This window comes from Fusarium solani (genome assembly GCF_023522795.1).
Source record: "Fusarium solani strain SB1 chromosome Unknown bctg00000012, whole genome shotgun sequence".
Lineage (NCBI taxonomy): Eukaryota > Fungi > Ascomycota > Sordariomycetes > Hypocreales > Nectriaceae > Fusarium > Fusarium solani.
The window spans coordinates 1,133,764-1,156,481 of record NW_027072146.1 but is presented as its reverse complement, the minus strand read 5'-3'; the positions used below and the strand labels follow the sequence as shown (position 1 = coordinate 1,156,481).

General features: G+C 49.4%; 8 protein-coding genes across 8 annotated transcripts; 4 read left to right on the top strand and 4 right to left on the bottom strand.

Moving 5' to 3' along the window:
* Positions 1–3,906: 3,906 nt before the first annotated feature.
* MRS44_016372 (uncharacterized protein) lies at positions 3,907–4,688 on the bottom strand (the record flags this gene model as incomplete). The annotated part of the gene is made up of 2 exons (XM_046276721.2): positions 3,907–4,298; positions 4,364–4,688. The coding sequence occupies 2 exons, from the start codon at positions 4,686–4,688 to the stop codon at positions 3,907–3,909; spliced, it is 717 nt and encodes a 238-aa protein (XP_046131053.2).
* A 1,052-nt stretch (positions 4,689–5,740) lies between these two features.
* On the bottom strand, positions 5,741–7,282 carry MRS44_016371 (uncharacterized protein; the record flags this gene model as incomplete). Its single annotated transcript, XM_046282062.2, has 4 exons — positions 5,741–6,176; positions 6,234–6,909; positions 6,980–7,115; positions 7,166–7,282. The coding sequence occupies 4 exons, from the start codon at positions 7,280–7,282 to the stop codon at positions 5,741–5,743; spliced, it is 1,365 nt and encodes a 454-aa protein (XP_046131054.2).
* Positions 7,283–8,749: 1,467 nt separating this feature from the next.
* On the top strand, positions 8,750–10,322 carry MRS44_016370 (uncharacterized protein; the record flags this gene model as incomplete). Its single annotated transcript, XM_065618006.1, has 3 exons — positions 8,750–9,157; positions 9,200–9,541; positions 9,636–10,322. The coding sequence occupies 3 exons, from the start codon at positions 8,750–8,752 to the stop codon at positions 10,320–10,322; spliced, it is 1,437 nt and encodes a 478-aa protein (XP_065474078.1).
* Positions 10,323–11,498: 1,176 nt separating this feature from the next.
* On the top strand, positions 11,499–12,029 carry MRS44_016369 (uncharacterized protein; the record flags this gene model as incomplete). Its single annotated transcript, XM_046276723.2, has 1 exon — positions 11,499–12,029. One exon carries the CDS (start codon positions 11,499–11,501, stop codon positions 12,027–12,029), a length of 531 nt encoding a protein of 176 aa, XP_046131056.2.
* Positions 12,030–12,587: 558 nt separating this feature from the next.
* MRS44_016368 (uncharacterized protein) lies at positions 12,588–13,976 on the bottom strand (the record flags this gene model as incomplete). Its single annotated transcript, XM_046271068.2, has 3 exons — positions 12,588–13,396; positions 13,447–13,718; positions 13,777–13,976. 3 exons carry the CDS (start codon positions 13,974–13,976, stop codon positions 12,588–12,590), a joined length of 1,281 nt encoding a protein of 426 aa, XP_046131057.2.
* Positions 13,977–15,109: 1,133 nt separating this feature from the next.
* On the bottom strand, positions 15,110–16,624 carry MRS44_016367 (uncharacterized protein; the record flags this gene model as incomplete). The annotated part of the gene is made up of 2 exons (XM_046282063.2): positions 15,110–16,174; positions 16,235–16,624. The coding sequence occupies 2 exons, from the start codon at positions 16,622–16,624 to the stop codon at positions 15,110–15,112; spliced, it is 1,455 nt and encodes a 484-aa protein (XP_046131058.2).
* Positions 16,625–17,363: 739 nt separating this feature from the next.
* Positions 17,364–18,507, top strand: MRS44_016366 (uncharacterized protein; the record flags this gene model as incomplete). Its single annotated transcript, XM_065618005.1, has 4 exons — positions 17,364–17,669; positions 17,723–17,843; positions 17,899–18,204; positions 18,266–18,507. 4 exons carry the CDS (start codon positions 17,364–17,366, stop codon positions 18,505–18,507), a joined length of 975 nt encoding a protein of 324 aa, XP_065474077.1.
* A 1,033-nt stretch (positions 18,508–19,540) lies between these two features.
* On the top strand, positions 19,541–21,217 carry MRS44_016365 (uncharacterized protein; the record flags this gene model as incomplete). Its single annotated transcript, XM_065618004.1, has 8 exons — positions 19,541–19,821; positions 19,866–19,982; positions 20,037–20,196; positions 20,250–20,362; positions 20,411–20,594; positions 20,648–20,806; positions 20,859–21,048; positions 21,105–21,217. 8 exons carry the CDS (start codon positions 19,541–19,543, stop codon positions 21,215–21,217), a joined length of 1,317 nt encoding a protein of 438 aa, XP_065474076.1.
* Between the last annotated feature and the right edge of the window lie 1,501 nt (positions 21,218–22,718).

The window sequence follows — 22,718 nt, the reverse complement described above, 5'->3', positions numbered from 1 at the left end:
TATAATGCTATGATGTGTCGATATTTTGTTCTTTATTATAGTTGAATCCCGGCTCTAGATGCGATAACTGAGGAGAAGGCCGAGGCCAACAGGACGGGTACAGGAAGCGATCAGGGGTGAGGTCGCCACCAATTCATAACCAAAAGCCGCTTGTTTCAACAGGGGATATAGAGAGATAAATTAGAAGGAGCATAATCATTAACGCAAGTTAACTCGAATAGATCCTCGGCACATGTCCATACTGTTCATTAAAGTCCCTCACTTCCTCGAGGTTCACAATACATGACGTACCGCCTATCCATGCAAAAGCAACAAACTCGTACTAAAGTGTCATCTCCTTGGCTGTGGGGGATTTCTTGGCCTCCTCACTTGAGTATATCGATTCTCATACGTTGTGAGATTATCGGCATCCTCGTCTCTAGGAGGTCAAGTGCCCACTCGACTCTATCAACAACGGAAAGGCCCTGGGGGGGATGGCGTAGCGGAGGTTATAAGCTCTGAGAGGAAGCAACTACGACTTCAGAAGGCCAGGGACTTCGATTCGAATACCACCTTGAAAAGCACGAGGAGGACGTTGACAGGCGTCAAGTCCGTGTTAGCAAGGGCCCGGGATGATTTGCCTTCCCTCAACTATTTGGTAGAAGGATCATACACCGCCTCATTCGAGTTTACTCTCCTTGGTTGGAACGAGAAAATCAGCGTGCGGACTGAGCATGGGTCGATCAGATGGGAAGTCCAAGTGACGTTCCAAAGACCTCGACTTTTTGCTGGTCCCCTTCTCCAACTCAGGCATGAAATCTTGGTGATACAGAAAGGACCATTTTTTGATCCTTTTATGGAGTCCATTGTCGCGAAAATGGAAAATAGTTTTTTCATTTGGGAAGTCACTCCTTTCATAATTCACCTTGGAGGCTCGATACTAATCAAAGCCGTTCTTCCCTCCCTTGCCCTCTGCACACCTAGCTTTTCTGTTGGATGCGTCCTAGTGCAAACTGTGGCGCATCTTCCGCGGAATGGTCTTCGAAGTGAGTTGTCTCAGCGGAGGGTCTTTCTATCAACCGACTATCATTCGATAGAGCCTGAGGATTATGTTTGGATTCCAATATCGCAGCCGAGTCAGTCAGAGCTAGCTTTCGCTACTTTCCAGTTACCGACTTGCGGGCAAATGCGCGAAACGCATAACAAACAGCTAAGCCCCAGTTGCTATCGCGCTCCCTTCAGAGTGCAACATCACCTTGAGGTGAGTCCCGAGAATTCTGCAGAACTTGGGGGGCGAAAGTATTGATATTTTTGCCCTTTGTAGATTACCCTTCGTGCTAGTTACCCAAGCACGGATTCCTCCACACATCAGAGGTGTGTGACATCGGAGCCATCAACTGTCAAGGTACAGCTTGGTGATTGTCAAATCAACGAGCACACTGAGCCTCCGACTTCCTTCTCGCTTGAAGATACGAGCCACGAAGGAACTATCTTCTTGAGTCGTTGTGGCTGCTATGACGCTGAAGTGTCCCGTCTTCGGTGTTTCTATATTGACGGATCATCCAACCTGGCGGTGGACCCGACACATGTTGGCCGGGGCGCAGAGCCTACTAGCCACGGAACCTCCGGCAGTAACGGCACCGAAGAAGAAAGAGAGGCCGAGTCCTCGCGATTGCATCCCAGGAGACCAATGTCCAGCCTTTCAGGGCGGGCCGATGATAACGATATTGCGTCCGTGGTGTGTCTTCTCCCAGATTACGCGGAAGCTGTAGCGACAGAAAGCGAGGATGATTGAAATTGAATAGGATTTTGGCAACATAATTTAAAGGCAACAAAGCTTGTGGTTGAGTATGGAGATGGCTCGTATGAAGAGGGGCAGAGCACGCACATTCACACCAGACAGCGCGAGATGAGACTAGAGGAGTGGAAGGTCACTAGGGATAACATTGTACTTGGCTCATTCAATTCGAGGCACGGCAGGATAGAGCCTCAACGGTGAATTCTGAGGTGTCTATAAAATGTATTGCAGCTTTGTCACGGTTATATGAATGGAGTTGTCAACAGTTTGGGACTCTGTTGTTGGATATGGAGATGCTCTGTAAAAAGCACTTAGTAGGTATGCAAAATGTTGACGCTCAGGAGGCCGATTTCCTCCATCACATCGTAGTGCTGAAGAAATAAGTTGATGCAAACCTCTTCTTAACAAAATGACAGGCCATAAGCCCTGTCCCAAACTCATCAACCAGTCCATGTAGGCATCTGTTTGCTTCAGTCTGGCCGATGGAACGATCGAGACGGAAGCCAGCTCCATACCCGACAGTCGCTCCCAACTACCCATCCAGATCGTCTCATAGCTTAAGAATTGCAGTGTCTAGCCCCTCGCCCTTTCATATAGACTTGGAAGCTTTGTGCATTGCTGCTGAGGGGATCCAGATGCCGCTGATGATTGCTGCGAGCAGCACATGGAAATTGTCTCTCATAAGAGAGTGAGAAAGGGTATTTATTAGTTTTCTGCTGAGCACAAGGGACACAAGCTCTTAATATAACACAATAGATTTCCATGGCTAGTTAAATCCACACCGCTCAGCTACTTATTTACTTTCCGTTGACAAATGCAGAGTTACTAGTACGTAGACTCGCCCGATGTCCCAAGATGTTCCTCACAGATAACCAATCATACCGCGACAAATCCTTAACAGCAACAGGGAATGGGAATGATGCAGATTGAACAGTTGAGGGGGCATGGGATGCCGCAGAACCGACCAGGGCACGAGCCCTCGCCCGCCCTACCACCTCTGAGACTGAGTTCGGTATCTGATTGAGTTTGCTCATTTGGCTGTAGTCGCTGGGCGTCTTGAGTCACGGAATGTTAGCTTAATCTCGGATGAGAACATATGCATAAGGGGACAATACCCATGGGCTGATGAGCCCGAGGCTGGAGTTGTACTGCCTCAGATGGCTGGGCGGTTCGCTGGGGTTGAGTGGGTAGAGACATGTCGATATGTGTTGAAGTTGTACGGGAGATAAGTGAAGGGTTGAGATATTGAGCAGAGTTGGTAGCAAGTGGTAGGGACGGACCTTTTAAGGCCTCATGGATGATGACGTCGGCATGAGCGGCGCAGCAGCAAGTTAATTTGCCGGCGCTTAGAACTCACAAGGGTCTATAACGTTAAAAGGTGGGAACGCTTCTACCATGAACCAGGTACCAGCTGACGAGGTACCTAGTCAAGGGATCCATCCCCTCAGGGAGACTAAGGTCCATTTCGCCTAGTAGTGGAGCAGATTCTCCACCTTGTGAGAGTGCCTCTATTGATTATCTCACTATCGTGGTTCAGTTGATCTTGGCTTGAAGTCTATTAAGCATCAAAGAGGGAGAGGTGGAGGGGGAAGTGCTGGTTGTTGGCCTGTTATGTTCATATAGTGGCATGTGATGTATTTTCTTTCTCGCAGCTCCTGGTTGGCTCGGTCAGAGGGGGTACAGTATTGTAGAAATAAGCGCCCTCACTCGAAAAGCACTATAAATAGTACCCGCCACGCTAGATGAGTGTTGTATACCTCATAACATTGTAGACCCTTGTGGTTTGTAAGTAAAACACACACCTTGCCTATCACATGCATCACCAGTCAGCAAAGGCAAGTCCATGGTGCCTCTTCATATTCAGTTTAAAGTCTGTTGTTAAATAAAACCTGGTTACAACTACTTTCACAAGTAGCCTCGTGTGAGGAGTGAAAGATGACTTCTATCTAAGGCGGGAATCAGAGCGCAACTAGCACATGTACACCAGGAGAGGAGCGGTAGGACACAATTCAGAATTCAGGTTTAATAAAGCTTCGCTTGGGTATCAGGCAACTAGCTCGCAAGGACTTGATAGAGTAAATACAGGTAGCCATACACACACAGCCTGCGATTACTACTGTTTTCGGCTGCTAGGTTGTAGCTTTGGGAGGTTCTGTCGATGCCAACCTCTTCTTGGTAAACCACCAGGTTAAAAGCCCGGTAATAGCCATCGAGAAGGGCACTCCAAGACCTACACAGATACCAACACCAAGCTTCCATCTGTTCGCTTCCTTCTGCTTTCCAATATCATACTGTGCTCGGGCAGCTGCAGTAGCCCATCCGTTCTGCACCGAGAACTGGGAGCTCATGTCCTGCCAACCATCCTGAGCGTCACCCTTTTCTGGTTGTCTGATGAAAATAACATTGATCATGCCGCTGGCGAGACTACGGATCTCGGTCTCTGTGAGGTTGAATTTGGGAGAGGATGCCATCTTGGCGAAGAGGTCGTAGGGTTTGAAGACATAGTGACTACCCGTTGTGTCTTGAAACGGTCAGCATCAACACTCCCTAAATGTTAGAGCAAGGGAGGAAGTAAAAATCACTTACTGACTCCCCAAGAAAGAAGCTTTCCACCGTAATCAGGTTCGGTCTCGCCTACAAGGAACCGCCACTCAATAGAAACCGGATGATCCGAGTCGGCATGGATCCAGGTGATGTTGTACTCGTCAGTGCCAAGGAGGACGCCGTACCCAGTATTACGGTCGTCGAGGTCGCTATGTATTGAGAGGACATTGCCGGGGAAATTACACGGGCTTGAGTCGCACCAGCGGAAGGATGTGAGACAGAGTCTGTTATCGCAGTTGCGCTCAGCAAGTGCGCCAGTAAGGTAAAACCATGTTACCCCGAAGACGAGTAGCAGCTTTTGAATCATTCTGCTGTGGTAAAGCTGTTGCTATTATCCACAAATTGTCGGGGAATAAGGAAACTTGAGGATGTATCTCCAATGGGTATGCTGCTGGGACCGCATCCCATTATATCCATGCCCTAGAAGGATTCTTGGGCGTGTCATGTCTAACAGCAAAACAGAGAAAGCCACGGGCCAGGATGCAACAGAGGATCCCTCGCAGTGGTTACCGCAAGGCGCAGGTGGCGCAGGGGTCGAGGGCAATCCTAGACGAGTTTTGAGTGTGAAAGAGTGGCTCGGGTTATTCGACCCCTGTGAATGCCAAGGATCAACGTCAGTGCTGCCAGGGAAAGCCCCGTGGCAGGACGTCATCGGGTAGTGGCAACTGTACCAACAAGCATCAAATAATCGAGTGTTTCCAGACATTAATGCAAGATAGGTCCACTTAATAAGGATGACAGGGGCCCAGGCAAAGTTCTTACTCTGTCCTCATCACGCTTAAATAGGTTAGCAAAGCTCAATTTATGTTACCCTCTCGTCGATAAGCGAGGCAGACTTGAGTAACCGAGTAAAAATGGTCAAGAGAACAAGTTGGAGTCATGAAATGATGAACTGGTGATTGTAGTCGGCTGACCTTGCATAGCCTCTTATGCGAAGTGCTCCTCCAATAACTCCCTTGGCGGAGCCGTCATTTTAAATAGACAACTCTGAAACTTGGCGCACCGTGCACCAAGGGAACACCTTCGACGTCAATGCGTGTATAGAGGGATGGATAAGTGCAGGGATAAATACTTTGCCACCGAAACAGCATACGAATGCCGCTGGGTACGATGGCCCTCAAGTTTCATAATTTCCAGCTGTGGCAGAAGTGGCAATTTATTCTCAACGCGACTATGCAACCAAGTTGTGGGTTATATCCTTATTAAATAGGTAACCCATATTACTACTTAAATAAGCCATATCATATGCTTGCTTTGGTTGATGAAATAGTGCATGATGCTCTTAACGAGATGACCGAGCCATAGCTCTTCACAACGCTCGACAGCTTCCTGTTTGCAAACTATTCTCCTCTCTGTACGTCACTGCTTCCTCTGGCCAAATGGGTTTCCAGACTTCCCTGGCATAAGCCTCGCTTCATCACTCTCACTGTATCGCACACCATAAGTCTTGTGAAAGATGATACCAGCTGTCTCCACGTAGTGCTCCTCATCGGAATGCAGTCGATTGGCGCTGGCGGTTGCCACAGCCTGGGCCCCCATTCTACTAGCCATGGGTGGAAGACTGTTATGTCGCTCGTAGTATTGATTGCCTCTGCTGTTTTGCGTCGATGAAGCAGACAAGATGGGGAAGATCTTGACGAGCACTGCGCGCATCGTTGGGAGACAGGCGCACATTATGCCAACAGTGATCTCAATGGTGGACCAGACAGACACGTTGTATAGCTCCCATGTCTTGTTTATCGACTTGCCGAAATTTACTAAAGATTTGAAACGGATCACGCTCACGACGGTTACGCTACCAAGGGATCAGTACTTGCCCGTCAGAGTAAGAGCCACAGGGGAGACAACTTACAAGGTACCAACACTGAACATGAAAGCCACGCCGATCTTCTTTTTCCAATGAAGCTGCAGACTTCGCAACTGCCACAGCGGCACCGCCAGCATCCACAGGTCCAGGGCGACGCTGAAACTCGCGTGCGACCACAGAATAGCATTGATGTCATTGCATTTGCCTTTATGCAGTCCATCCCACTGGTTCCAGAAGTATGAGATGGGCGTACAGGGAAAGATGCCCACAATGACAAAGGCAACGCCCCACAGGGAGGTGAAAATGAAGGTGCCCCAGAGCAGACGCTGGGTTTCCCGCACAGGGAATATGCGTATGTAGAAGCCAATAATGGCCAGCTTCACTAACACAGTCTGCAGGAAGTATAATGTTCCTAGGATGTAGCAGAGGCGTGTGATTGTGGTAATATGATGGGGACTAAGAGTCCAGATGTCTCGACCGAATCCGTTGGCTGTTGTACCATGGACAGTGATTACGGCAGCAGGAATGAAGGAGAGGATTGCCGCCAGGACCAGCCAGTCGTCGATATCGATATTGATAGTTGAGACCGACAGCTTGTAGCCGAACCGGATTGCAACAAAGACGCCTGCTACTACAGTAAGAGTAGTGGAGAGAGTGACAAACTGTTGCGAGCGGTCGCGCATTGGAGCACCGCAATCTGCCAAGCTGGAGTTCTTGGCCTCTGCAGTATCAGGTATTAGCGCAGATCCCGTAGATGGTGACCTATTGTTGGCTGGACGGAGCTTACGCACTTAATGCTTCGAGTATGGTACAGCTCGTGGACACGCAGCTCGTGACATTTTGCTGAAACTCGTGGTCTACACAAATACACGTCTGGTTGCTAGGGGCACAAAAGCCCCCTTGAAGGGCGCTGATCATGCATTTTGCCTAGAACAGCGTGTCAAAAGAGGGGACCCTCGGGCGGGGGTGAGTCGTACTGCACAGCGAGGATACTCGGACAAGCTGGGTGAGGAAAGGTCTCGCGCGAGCGCCTTTGGTACGAGAAATGAGGCAGATAGAATTGATACAAGTATTAGACGGTGCTGGAGGCCCATTGTAGTATTGTTCGAGCGAACATGGAAAGGTCGAAGGTCGAGATGGTCGATCGCGGTGCTGTGGGAGGAACCGAGACTTTGTATGCACAGTTCTACAGGATGACCAAGGTTTGACTTACGTGCTGAAGTTTACTTGCGCCACGGCTATCAATGTGCCGCATCCGATATCAAGAGGCGTCGAGAGGATTAGCTACTCGAGAGAGGGATTGGCTCGGGTGCAAGCTTGGCCGCCCCGGAACGCCACTTCGCGAATCATTCAGCCTCTGCTTTCACGGGCTTGTGACTGCTCTGGGGTAGCCACTGATGCTCTTCCTTTTCTATCGTAGAGTAGTCTATTGTCGATGACCCTGGGTGAAACTGTTAAGGACAAGCTATGGCCTTCTATTAACTTGCTCACTTGACAAGAGTTGAAGTCTACCGCCATGATCAAGCCTCTTCGAACGCAACATCAAAAATTTCTTCAACTCCATCTGCTTTGAATGTTCTCGGTCATGTGTATCACCTACTGTAGAAGAAATATGATCTTGGGCGAGGGAGAATGCCGAGGTGATCATCTATTGGTGCTACAATCCGGTTCCTTGGCAGGTCCCAGCCACAAGACGACATGTGCATTCCCGGGAAGGCTGCATAAAATGTACGTCGGAAAAGTAAATTTGCTGTCGACAGTTTAACGGTGTAATGCTTGGCGGTTGAACCACATTCGCCCGTTGAGCGCTTTAACGTTGCTGCGTCCTGATGATTCCGGCACTCTGGTTAATTGGACAACTCTGGCTTGCTCTGTGTGACGGAATTGGATTATAATCCTATTATGGATTGGTGACTGCGTTGCTGTTACTTTGGTTGATGCCATTGGCCCTTGGAACGAGGGGATATTTTCGTATAGAATACTACAGATGTTATGCCGGATTCCCCAAATTGAACCCGTCATAAGAAGAGAAGTTCTTGACTTGTGAAATTGAGCAGCTATTTTTGTTATTTCAATTAATTACTGCGGTATGCCAAAGCTGCCTCGGCCACAATGCTTCCCAAGCTATCAAATCCTCTTCTGCGACCATTTTCATCATTAGTTGGACGGTCTAATTGTTTGCCTTCCTCTCCTTCATAATGGTTTCAGGTACGGGTTTCATCTGACCTGCCTTGGCAATCGGCACCGGCAAAAAGAGCCGGTCCAGACAGCCTGGAATTCCAATAGTCGATAAAGCACCTGCAGGTTCCCCGTTAGCTATTGGCTCTCGACCCGACTTGGTACGCCATGTCTCGTTCAGCTCGCTGCACAGCCATGGTTTCTTAGCTTGTGATTGGTGGCCTGGTTTTCAACCCAAGTCAACCTTGGCACGCGTTAAATAGGTCTCGACCCCGAAATCAGGCTGTGACAAAAATTCACATCTTTCATCCTTATCTCTGACTTCTGAGTTGCGATTGAAAAGCCTTTGATAACCTCGAGAAGCGATAGCGCTTCATTCGACGATGGCGAACTCGTCGACGCAAATTCCGTGGTCTCTTCTCATTCCCCACGAGAATAGCACCGAGGACCTACGAACCATTTTCGCCCCTACCTGGACCGATTCACCGAATGTCCGAGGTAGTCTTGATATCATACAGAGCTGTGTCCTCACGCTCGTGGCGTGTATCTATACTGCGTTGCATCTTGACGTTCCAATCAAGACCTCTTCACGATTCATCTTCCTTCAAAAGCTAAAATGGGTGGCTCTGACTCTTTTCGCGCCTGAAATTGCTTTGTTCATGGCGGCATATCAACTACGGCAAGCCTGGGGTCTCAAATCTAGACTCCTTCAAATACGTCGCAAGAATCGGCGGGAAGACTTCGAGCTTGGGCGGCGAGGGGGATCAGATGCGAACGTGAGATGTGTCCCGGTGTGTCACTTACATCAATGATATGCTGACATGATAACAAAGTTTGAAATCGACCTCCGATATGCTTTCTTTATCATCATGGGAGGTCTACACATCGACGTTGATGAAATCATGTCAGAGAGCGATATGGACACCGACTGGCGGGAACATTTCACCCGGAGACCATTCACCGCTCGCCCAAGCACTCAGACCATAATCTGGCTTGCTGAAAGGGGGCATTGGATCAAGATTCTAAAGAAGGACATTGACGACAAAAGCAAAGCCGATATCCTCCAGAAGTGCTTGGTCGTCATCCAAGTTCTTTGGATGGTGATACAGTGCATTTCCAGAAAGATCACCAACCTTCCCTTGACATTACTAGAGGTCCATACCATGGTTCACGTGGTATGCGCCGTACTCTTCTATGTTTGCTGGTTCAAGGTATAGTTTACTCCCTCCGAGACACCTCTTAACAATAGCAACTAAAATGCTCTCTTAGAAGCCTCTCAACGTCCAAGAGCCTCTTGTGGTAAAGATGGGCGACTTTGAGAGCGAGATAGCCCTGAAAGTCCAACAACAGTTTTACTCGTGGGCCTGCTATCATATGGCACTCTTCGAGGCTCCAAGGAGTGATTACCAGGACCCTCCACTGGGACTGGACGACAAACCTATGAAATGGATCATGCCCGAAATAGGGTCGAAGATGCATTATGGCAACATTCTTCCGTCTGGTGTCGCCCTGTATGGACACAGTACCCGACATTACGGCAATGGTATGCAGCAGCCTATCCCTGATCATTTTTCAACATATTACTACGACAATTCGAACCGGCAGTCTTCGGAATTCCTGCGCAGAAATTCTTCCGACTCTTTGGACGGATCTCTTTTGGCTCCATTCATCGACTGTGGCCATATAGAGATATCAGAGGAGTTTATTCGTCGGTGGGATTCCATCTTCAGAGCTTTCCCTTTTGAGAACCGTCGCGAGTTGTCAATAGTCTCCCCAAAGGTCGGGCTGAGCGACGTCGACGAACCCATGAGAATACCAGGTGTCCTTCCGAGTGATGGGTCACCCCTGCCACTCTATCTTTCTCGCTTGGACGAGTTCGTTCCTCAAAATGACACCGACACTTTTAGTGAACTTCCATTCACCAATCGGGGGGAAATTTGGACTTCAAGACCCTGAAGGATGAGGAAAAGTCCTATGGATTTTATCTATTATTCTGCGCCCGACTCTTCACCCTCTTGAACACCCCCTGGGTACCCGTCTCAGCCATGGTCATGTCAGCCATATACGGGGGTGTGCATCTCTCGGCGTGGAACTGGATGTTCCCGACAAGCGCAGAGAAACTCGCTTGGAAGATCAGTTGTCTGACTGTTGCGTCCGCGTTGCCCGTATTTTTCTTCGGCATCGGCGTCGCCCTGTTCATCACATTCGAGGTGTATTCGACCAATACCAAGGATGTCCTGGCGTCGAGATATTTCAAAATGAGTCTAGGTATCTTTGGGATGCTTGTTGTGGCATCTTGCGGTGCGAGGGTTTTTATAATTGTTGAATCCTTTATGAGTATCAGGAAGGTTCCTATAGGGGTATTTATATCACCCACCTGGATCCAGATGGTTCCTCATTTTTGATAGTATTGTATGATATTGATAAGATAACTTTCTCATTGGATCCCCTGCCATACGGTTACAAGACGCATTGTAACCATCGCATCGCCATGATGGTATCACCAGATCAGCTGACTTTGCCGGAAAATATGCGTGCGAATGGGAGAAGCTTTATGTGTCTAATATGGAATCGTGAAGACCAAAAAATAAAACGGAGAGGCCGAAGCGCCTAACAGCAGCGTGAGGACAGTTGTCTATGTGTATAGGCCACGGGGACATAGACAGGTACGAAATAGGGCAATAAAAGCGCCTTAAGTTGACTAGTTATCAGGATGATAACAGCGTTAAACCAAATAGGATAATTGAAGCGCCTCAAACCGAAACTCGACTCCAGTCTGTTGGGTCAAAGGGCCGATTGTATTCCTACATCGCGAGACTGGCGGCGATTTGCGCCAATTTTCGGACGTTATCGTCGCGCGGTGTGACATCATACGACGCCAACTTAAGTTTTCACTTTAAGCTCTGGCCATATCGAGGTTCGGATATAGATATCGGCAAGGCATCCCGGCACCTGTCTTGTTAATTCCGGCCGTAGTGGAGTCTCTGAGAGCCGCATTTTCCGAGGGAGTGGATGACGTTATGTCGGCGTTCAGCGAGATCACCAGATTTGGGAGACTATAAAGACGTCACGAAACCCAAGCTATATGAAAGAAAAGACTTTGATCTTCATAACAAGGCATAAATCTTCATAATGGCTCTCCCACGATACCAGACAAACACACCCCTCGACCCATCCTTTGAGGATGATATCCGCGACACACACCTCGTTTACGATTACGACGCTACAGACGCTGAAGGCAACCCAGAAAAATGGCGTTATGAGATCTGGTTCTTTTCTGAAAATCGCGTCGTTTATGCCATCCACGGTGGCCCCATGGCCGGCCGCATCAACTATCAAACCGCCGCATATCAGTGTGTACGACCAGGGGAGCTCTGGCAGATCAACTGGCTAGAGGAGACAGGCACCATTGTGTCTCTGGTTTACGACATTACAAGCAAGAAAGTCAACGGCATGCTAGGGTTCTCGAAAGGACACTGGGAGCACGCAGAGGAAGCACATGGTGATAAGAGGAACCCCGAGGATTTTGAGCGTTGGAAGGGGCTAGCTGCGATTGGAAAGCAGACGGATAGATTTATTTTGACGGAGCAGGCTAATATTCTCGAGGTCTTCAAGGGTAAGGGTGGTTTGGTGCCTATCACTCCAGACGCCCCGACCTTGTGAAACGGGAATAGTTTTGGATCATGTAATGTCGCGCACATCTGAATTTCATAGAGCATATAGAGGTCTCAGCATTATACAGATTAGATTTCAATTCCTTTAATGATATACAGTGGACGGCCTGTCGCAAAATCTCTGTCAGACCCCTAAGGGAAAGTCAGAAAGACTTCACTTGGACGCCATGGCACCGATGTAGTTCACCTTCATATCGAACCCAACATTCAGTTCTCGATGGTCACTTGCACCGATATTGGTGGTAGCCCAAGCTCAGTTCCTTCTTTAGACGAACGTAGCCTTAGCTGACAATCCCCCGCCTAGCTACTTCACGTCCCTGACGAGACGGAATGTCACCCATGGCCAAAGATACTTCTTCTGCCACCATTTCAGGCTTGCTTATGTTAGTATTAGTAACGTTGAAACCAACCAAAATACTCACAAGCTCTTTCGGACAGCCATACGAGGGTGTACAGCCCAGCTTCCCCCTACAACGGCCATATGCTTCCCGTCCATGAAGTCGGCTGGTAGATCCGTCAGTAGCCACCCGACAGACTGTTTTAAAAATCACCGAGGCTCAAGAGGCTCACCACTATATCCTGGGTATATATCCATCGGCTTGAAATTGGGCTGTGGCGCGAAAAGATCACACGTCCATTCTGCTGCACCACCCGTATCACCCAGCCCGCAGAGGCTATCTTTGTCCGTGATGGGAAAGGGATGGAAGTTCTGAAAGCCCGAGTTTGTACCCGTGAGATCGGTAAAGATGGCGCGAGGGTCTGTATGAAAGGCTTTGTTCACCTTGCTGTCCGGGACATTGCGTTGACGCTCGACAAATTCATACACACTCCGAAGTTCGTGTAGAGTAGGAATCCGAGCTCCCGCCCAGCTTGCGTATCGCTCTACCTCATCAAATGAGGCCATCACGGGCCAGTCGAGAGCTTGAGACAAAGGAACTGGCCCCCAGACCGTTTTGACGGTGAGTCGAGAGATGAAAGGGTGGAAATCGGTTTGGTTGTGGTAGTCGCCAATCTTACTCCAAGTTGCCGGGATCTGTACCTGTTTGGTATCGATTAAATACGTTGCATACTCGCCATTGCTCACAGGCCGAGCTTGTGATTGAAAACCGGGTACGTGGTCGTCGTACGGTTCGCGCTCGTTATCCCATGCAAAGAATCGGTCCGGTCCCTGGTCACTTTCTGGATCATGGAAACCGATGGTGAAGGTTTGGCTAGGTATCGTGAACCATTGATTATCAAGGCGTCGCGACGCTGCCTCTTTAGCAATTTCCGCAAAGTCAGGCTTTGGGAGTCCCGGAGGCGGCGAGATGTTGGGACTCTGGATGGTCATGAAAAGAAAGGTTTCGGCGTGAAGTCCTGCGCAGCAGCTGTCAAGTCAAATCTTCAAGTATCTGCAGCACACTTACCCTCATGCTCGAAGCCAATCCAAAGAGCCTGACCAACGCAACGGTCTGAGTGTGCTTGGCTGGTTTCGTAAAGATGCTTGATCCGAGACTTGACACGTTCACGATAGTCGAGGATCTCACTCAATGAAGGGAAAATATCGGGTAGTTCGCTGTGGTCATGGCATTTGGATGGGTCATCAACATCCGGGTCAATGCCTCTCTCAAACATTTTGTGATAGTGCACTGGCTCGGTCTGTGTTTTGTTGGTTGCTCTGGTTAGATGTATATCTTCACTGCGAGATCATCATTAGCCTAGCAATGAGATATAGTGATCAAGTTTTCCCAACGCACAAGGTCGGGATATGTCCCAGGTAGAAGAGTAGTGGATTGCGCAAAGGGATCGGTTGCTCCATCAGAGCATCAGAAGGAATCATCTTGGACGTCACAAGATCCCAGACGCTCCATAGCTGTCTCCATTCCTCAAGCGAGGGCACCGGCCTGGGCGTATACTCTTTCGGCGAAAGAGGGAAGGCATAGGGGTTGAAGCTCATATTGACGATTGAAGAGTCAAATTGGACAATGGGATTAAAAAGTCAACGGACGATGATTTTGGCCATAACAACTCTGGGTATATTTTGCATCGTAGACGTCATACTCAGCAAAACCCCCTTGGAGATGAACCAGCCAAGACCAAAGTTCCTCCCCTAGCGAACCACGTTCAAGCTAGCCACCAATATATTGGTAAAGCGTGTCCAATAAATTCATCTGATGTGACAAGCTTCAGATCCAAGCTAACCAGCCATGGTTTAAAGACTGCGTTGGCTTGGAGATTATCTCAGGAGGTGGATCGAGATCCGCAGGGCGACGGGCCGACGGCGAGATCCGCGGAAGTGATTGGGTCTCTAACCCACACGACGACGGCAAAGTAAGACATGATAACTTGAAGGGGAATGGCCGAGGCGAAGATGCACTCTTATCAAAGCTGAAAGTGATGGCATTATCGACTAGGTAGGTAGTATAAACACAAAGTCACTCCGTTGTGCTATGGTCTGGGTTAGCTCGTTGAATGAGAGAGTGTGTTGAGCCACGAAGTGAACAAGGGGCAGGCAGGGATGTCGACATTTGCTCGGTTGAATTAGGCTCGTACACATGAACATCCTCGTGACGGTTTATCCATGCCTAGTGCCATTTACCGCATTCCCGGTCCTTTATCTCCGCTGCTTCTCATGCAAACTTTGGACCGCGTTGATGGGCATGTCACTTGAGGCACTTCACGTTCTTCGGAGAGGCTCGATGCGCATTGTAGAGGTGAAGTAAAATGTATTCAGATTCATGGATCTGAAGTAAGTGACAAGATAATGAACCGTTGCATAAAAGTGAGAAAACTCCTCCGAGACGTTTTGAAGCCAAGAAAACTGCCATCAATGGGAATCACAAATGCGACATCAACCCCTACTCCGGAAGGCGTTGTAAACCAACAAGATCGCAAGGCCAAAAGAAATCCTGCTGAATAAACCACATGCCCCTCAGACCATAATTGCAAGGGTCTTTCCGAGCTCAAATGAAAGAAGCCTCCAATTTATCCATCTTAGCCCCTCGATGCGAGAAGTGACAAGCGCAGTGCTCAGCTCCCTTGTGTCTTGGCCACGCAACCAGGACATCGGGTGGAGGCGAGTCGATCTGATCAGGCATGGAGCTTACATCCCACACATGGCCTGGGCGGTTGAGGGCTCTGATACACAGCCGGGTTTGGCGGCCCTGACACGTTGAGGAAGCCAACAGCTCCCTTATCCAGACGAAAGATGGCATGATCCACCAGAGTGTAGGTCCCTGGGACTGCCATCTTGAGATCCACGATTGTTGAGCCACCGGAAGGAACCGAGACTGTCTGGATGCCTTGTGACGGTGGGTTGAGAACACCACCGTCTCGGTACACGTTCTTAAAATGAGAACCGATGATGTGGAATGAACTTGTCAAGTTGGGGCCAGCGTTGCCAAAGAAGATGCGGACGTTGTCGCCAACATTAGCCTTGAGAGGCTTGTCTCTTGTAAGAGCGGATTCACTGCCATTGAAAGCGACAACTTGAGGTTCCTCCCGCAGGCCGTTTGGATAAGAAAATTCGACAATCTCAGAACGGCGTCCATCATCGTCGACCTCTGGGGGTTCATGGTAGAACTCGCTCTGCATGACGTAGTATTCCTTATCCACAGGAGGAAGATCTTCGCCTTCTGGCTGCACGTACATCAGTCCATACATGCCGTTGGCGATGTGAACGGGCACTGGCGCGGCAGCGCAGTGGTATACGTAGAGTCCTGGGTAAAGCAGCTTGAAGCGAGCAGTCTTTGTCTCGTTCTCTTCGGCTGTTGTTACAGCAGCGCCACCTCCGGGTCCTGTGAAGGCGTGACAATCGATGTTATGTGGATTGCCGGCAGGATCCTTGTTTGTGAGACTGAGTTCAACGACGTCGCCGACTTTGGCACGGATAAAAGGTCCTGGTACTGTGCCGTTGAAAGTCCATTGCTCATACTTGTACTGGCTTGTGAGCTGTGCAAGTTTGGTTGTAGTGACAAGTGGGACTTTGACAAGAGCAGGATGATCTCTTGTGACGGCTGGCGGAACATGGGGCGCGGTGGTAAGAATGGCATTTTCAACGGGAAGATCTGCCAGCTGGACACCATTCTCGGTGACGGGTTCAAAAACCTGTACATTCGGGTCTCCACCAATAGCAGGAACCATGGCAATAGAGCCCTGGGTGATGTCAGTCTATGTTTAGAAGTCACAGGGGCCAAGCTGGGAATTTTGACTTACCTCTGTTTTGGAGCAACAATCTAGACCCCTGCCTTCCATTGAACAGTAGTCACCCCCCTTCTCTTCCTTTGGGACGTTCTCGTCTACGCAATTGTGGCATTTTGGCGGTGTCAAGTCCATCCGGGCCGGTGCAGGGCCACGGTGGTAGAGGTAGTAGCTGAGAGCAAGGCCAGTAGAAGCTGCGGCGACAGGAACCAAGCGAGCATAATTGGCTCCATTATTGACTCTCGGCTTTGAGGTGAAGGATCTGACCCCAACAGCCGGGGCTCTCCTGACCTGCCTCGATAAGGTTGCACGGAGAGCAGTGGAGACAGCGGCTCTGCTCCCCATTGAACAAAGTTGACTGGCTGCTGGAGCAAGATTCCAGCATGTAGTCACTAAGCGAGTCATTGTGTAACGGTGAAGAAAGAAGCAAGTAAGAATCCCTGATTCGGTTGATAGGCTTTATTTCGGGCGTAAACAGGGCTGAGCGGGCCAGGATGATATCTTTATAACAAGCAAATCAGACCACGAAGACGCCAGAGTAGAGGAGCCCCAAGGCCTGGAGCATAGGGGCTTGGTAATCAGACCGTGTGGGCTGCCGTGTGACAGGACCCCCAAGACCACAGCTCCTCACCGTCGGCCGGAGTAGGTTAGACCCCTGTGGCTTTAGCCCGGTAAAAACATTCGAACCAAGGCGTCAACGGGGCCACCGAGGTCCAAGTGATCATCTAGAGGCAGGGCATACGCACCCTCCTATTCATGAGGTCTTCTGATGGTGGTGAGACTATCTGGTAGAAACAGCCCTGCGGACGAGGAGAATAGGTCTCCTGAAGCCTCAGGTCGGGCCAGATTGAGAAATCTCATAGATGTAATCTCACGATGTCAATACGACTGTTGAGAGTCTCACGTTGATTAGAAACCAACTATCAGGAGACGTCTTGATGTCCCGCAGGCCTTGATGGTCTCGGGACGGACTTGGTACTGCGAAGCTATTCTCGTGGGCTATGAGTTGGGAGAGTTAAAGAGATGATGTTTCTCTCCAGAAATACGAAAGTGCGAAATCTAAGTAAATTGACCTCCATTGAGTATCAAAAGGCTTTTGTTAAAGTTGAAATATCGACTTCTGACTTCCAAAACCACCTCCGCCATGAGTAGCCCACTTGTGGTAAACGTCAACAACCTGGCGGCGTACACGCCCGCGGAGACGATAGAACTCATCTCCAGGATTGGTGTCAGAAAGGGAAACATGCGGCCTGACAAGGTCTTCCTTTCCGCAGTCTCTGCCGGCTGCCTCCTCTCCTTTGGCTGCGCCGTCTCCCTCACTGCCATGACAGCCCCTTGGTACCAAGAGAATGCCCCTGGCCTCATCAAATTGATAGGGGCTGGAGTCTTCCCCTTGGGCCTGGTGATGGTTGTGCTCACCGGAGCTGACCTGTTCACCGCAACCACCATGGTGTGTTTGGGTACCTCTGCGCCTCCCGAGTTTTCGCTAACTGAGTTTTCCAGTTTACAATGACATCTGTTCTGCACAGCCGGCTTCCGGTCCGGAAGATGCTGCTCCACTGGTTCCTTTGCTTTTTCGGGAACCTCGCAGGCTCGCTGTTTGTCATGGCCATTATCATGGGATGTAAGAGTTCGCCAATCTCGGCCACGTGGGAGTTGAAGTTGACAGAGTCGAACAGATGGCGGTGTTTTCGATGCTTCTCCCTACAAGGAACAAGTGATATCCTTCGCAACCAAGAAACAAATAACCCCTCAATTGCATCAGATCTTCCTGCGAGGCATCGGCTGCAACTGGCTCGTGTGTCTGGCCGTCTTCCTTGGAACTCAGGCAAAGGATCTGAGCTCAAAGGTCATCGGAATGTGGTGGCCCATCTTTGCATTCGTGTCCCTAGGACTTGACCACGTGGTCGCCAACATGTTCTACATGCCACTGGGCATCTGGCTGCACACTCCCGGTCTGAATGTTGGCTTGTACATCTGGAAGGGTAAGAAACTCCGTTTTCTGGTGGAGAGCTGAAAGAGCAAAAACTGACAGTTCATTTCAAGGCATCATCCCTGCAACCTTGGGAAACGTCCTTGGGGGCGGTCTGTTCGTTGCCGCGTACTACTGGTACATGTACCTCTGTATGGAAGCCCCTGTCAAGATCGACGGCGTTGAGTATCAGGGGCCTCATGTGGAGATGCACTCTCACCTGCATTTCCTCGACGGCAGGAGAAAGAGCGCTGCAACAGACGAGGAGAGTAGAATCGAGACGAGGCACGTCTCCGTCTCTCACAGCACCAAGTAAAGGGAGGAAAAGCGGATGACAAGAGGAATGAATAATGAACACGGCAATGGCAAGACTTTTTGCGGGGCAGTCTAGACTAATGAATGGGGGTTCACACCGGGCTAGTTGAGGGTTTTGACGCGTGGGCCTCGAAAGATGATTCGTGTCTGCTATTTCTGTTAGTTTTTGGATTTTGATTCCACATCATTGCTTGCCCGAAGACGTATGTGGCCCAATTGCCCCTATATGAGATCCAGTAATCTCGGCTTACGAGAGAAGAACTGGCATGGAGGCAGGCTGGGAGAGCATCTCCGGTAGAGGGCCAAGCTTGCAGGTCGTTTGACCGACACCGCGATCAGGAGCTTCCGCAGATTTCTTCAAGGGCTGAAGAAAGGCATGCTGACCAAGTGGAACGCTTTTCCCGTCAGATCATGGCATCATATCATTTTAATATTTCCCCGGGGTGGGCATTTAAGCGGCAGATTTCAGCATCTCCGCGGTAGTTGAACCATCTCCACGGAGGCATCTCAAACGTCGCGCAGGGGGCCTGGACCAACGAGATCCATTTATTTACTCATCAGACCATGCTGACACTAACACACAAAACGTTCTAGTCTCCGCCGTTGGGCATCCGGACGGCTCGGGGCGATACAAGTGACTTGGAGTTGGTCTAGACCCTCGTATTGAGATTTTGGGTGGTAGACGGTGACACACGCGAGAAGAGGGCGGAACTTGAGGTGTATCACAATGACGTCGACTTTCATTTCGAGAACCTTGGATACAGACATAGTCTGCAAGTAGGGACACTGTTATTTGCAACTCCTCCTTTACGGAGTAGCGCTAGCAAAGTGGTACGTCCGATCCAGTACAACCTTGCGAGAAGTCAATAGAGTGGGCCATCTCCGAGGACAAATCGTATACTGATTTGAAATCCAATGATCTCATGATGTCCCGTATACTCCGGAGAGCTGAGTATAAGACTTCTGAGGTTGATGCAGTGGATGATCACTTCCCTCACTGCCCTGCAGATCATCAGCATCTACATCCATAAAACATGCGGCCCGTCCCTTCAAAGCTCATCGCTACCAAATTGCTCCTTCGCAATCCACCCACGCGGCAGTTCATCCGGACAGCAGCTTCAATGGCGTCAGAACCTCCAAGTTTCCCATTCCAGCGGGCTTCTGGAATGGAGCCTCCGGCTGAGTTTGCGCGTCTGCGAGCTACTGATCCAGTGTCCAAGGTCAAGCTGTTTGATGGCAGTCTTGCGTGGCTTGTGACCAAGTACAAGGATGTGACGTTTGTTGCAACTGATGAGAGGCTCTCCAAGGTAGTACTGTAAGAAGTTCCTCATAGAGCTACTTAGCTGACGATCGTGGCAGATCCGCACACGCCCTGGCTTCCCGGAGCTTCCCGGAGCTCAATGCCGGTGGCAAGCAAGCTGCGAAGGCCAAGCCGACTTTTGTTGATATGGATGCTCCAGACCACATGAACCAGAGGTAAGTCATTCAAGGCGACAGTTCCGGGAAGATCAGCTCTGATATATAGTGCAGGGGTATGGTAGAGCCTCTTTTCACTCCCGAACATGTCAAGAAGCTGCAGCCGTACATCCAAAAGACAGTCGACGATCTCTTGACTGCCATGAAGAAGAAGGGTTGTTCCGCGGGCCCAGTTGACTTGGTGAAGGAGTTTGCACTGCCAGTGCCTTCATACGTATGGATTTCCACAATACCACCACCATTACATTGCTGATGATTCACCTTCAGATCATCTATACCATCCTCGGAGTCCCTTTCAACGATTTGGAGTATCTTACGAATCAGAATGCCATCCGAACAAACGGAAGTTCCACAGCTCGAGAAGCATCTGCAGCAAACCAGTAAGCGCCCATTGGACCCAATGGATACGTTGTCTAACCTGCAAACAGAGAGCTCCTTGATTACTTGGCCAGCTTAGTCGACAAGCGCCTCGAAGAGCCCAAGGACGACCTCATCAGCAAGCTCTGCACAGAGCAGGTGAAGCCTGGCAACATTGAAAAGGCTGATGCAGTGCAGATTGCCTTTCTACTTCTCGTTGCTGGCAATGCCACTATGGTGAACATGATTGCATTGGTAAGTTTGGATCTAAGTCATCGTGTTAGTGTCCAGTTTCTAACCATTATCAGGGAGTTGTTACCTTGTTCCAACATCCAGAGCAACTGGCCCAGCTAAAGGCAAACCCGTCACTAGCTCCCCAGTTTGTCGAAGAACTGTGTCGATATCACACGGCGTCAGCTCTCGCTATCAAGCGAACTGCAAAGGTTGACCTCGAGATCGGCGGCAAGGTAAGTTTATAACCACCATGTATTAATACTCATTGAGACTAACTCGGCCCAGCATATCAAGGCAAACGAAGGCATCATTGCCTCGAATCAGTCGGCCAACCGTGATGCAGACATTTTTGAGAACCCCGATGAATTCAACATGAACCGAAAGTGGCCTGCTGAGGATCCTCTTGGATATGGATTCGGCGCCCATCGATGCATTGCCGAGCATCTTGCCAAGGCGGAGCTGACGACAGTGTTTGGTGAGTGCGATAACTCTGAGGTCCATTTCCTTACGAAGCTAATTAACTTGGTACAGCCACTCTGTTCAAGGAATTCCCCGATCTCAAGATTGCTGTGCCTTTTGAAAAGATCAACTTTACTCCACTGGGCGGAGATGTTGGCGTTGTTGACCTACCAGTCACATTCTAAGCTGGGGAGACATCATCACACCTCATTTGTACAATATTACGGCGTTTCATAGTAACGAGGAATGCTTAATGAACCAACCCCTCAAACAATATGGACGGCTGAGGTGATCATCAGACTGTGTCTGCGCGATCTAAAGTACGAGTCATTGCATGATAAAGCAATAGACTTATCTGCTTGTCAAAACCCTGATTTCAGAGAGACTTTATACTTTGAACCAGAGTTGGATGGTTATTGCCTGCCCGGGAAAGCGGCTCTTTAGGTTCGATGATGTCAGATAACCTGCGGGCGTACTGTATCGAAAGAGCTTGGGCTATGCTACAACCGAGGTAAGATCCGTCAACGAAGTGACCGAATTAGAAATGCTGAGACTCATCTTTGAGCCGTCGAACCCTGCTGAGTCCTTCACTGGGTTTTATAAACGGTCTGCGAGTAATTATAGAGAATTTATTGCTGTTGCATATCTATTCGTAGTGGGTAACCTAAATTGATCAACAGCCTTACTGCGAGGGCCATGCACTTCTACCAGGAACATCCTCCCACATGCGGCCTCCACTTTGTCCAAGCTCAAGACAATCAGGCTGTTGAATATTCAGCCCGTCTCGGCGGAACAGAAACAGACTTGTGTTTAACAGCTTGGTGTTTTCCTTCATGATGATGGCGATTTCCCTTGCAGTGAAGAAGAGAATCCGCTGTAATGTCGGCTTAAGCATTAATAACCTTCTACGGCGATAGCTATAAAGGCTATATAATAGCCATGTAAACTTTGTGTATGTCGGTGTTTTACAACATTAGGTTTCATGCCGTTATGTTGGTACGGTGCTCCTTATTCTTGTACCTGATGGTTTCTTTTTGAAGACGTGATTATGCCCAACAAAAGAAGAGAGAGAAAAGCAAAGCCAGACCTCGCATCTAAGATGCTATCTTTCCTTCTCCCCAGAATGCATAAATACCATCCTGTCCTCGTCAGCTAGCTTCGTTTCAGCGATCTCAGCACACCGAGCTACATGAGTCGATCGCTATATTGTTCCGGCAGCACAAACGCCAACCAGACAAGGTCTCCAGATTTGAGTATCCTTTGGATATATCACAGACGCCATTTTTCGACATACTGCGGTTTCGCACTACAAAACATACAAAACACATGGACGACTCAAGATGTTCGAGCGAGGAAGAAGCGCAGCAATTCCTATCCCTGGTAGAGGAATATTTGCAAAGACGGGAGCAGGCTCAGCAACAGCCGACATCGCCAATCTACCCCCATGGGCCCACTCATTCAGTTTTGAGTGTTTTGGAATCTTTCAGAGCATCTAGAAGAGCACCAGCGCATGATCGATCGGAGCAAGAGGAGAATATGGGAGGCTCAGGAACGTGCAGCGGCCAAGAAGAGGGAGGAAGAAGCCAGGAAACGCGAAGAACAATAGAGAAAGGAACTAGAGGCCAAGGAGCAAGCCGAACGTGTACGACAAAATGAAGAGCGGAGGAAGCAGAAAAGAAGAAACGA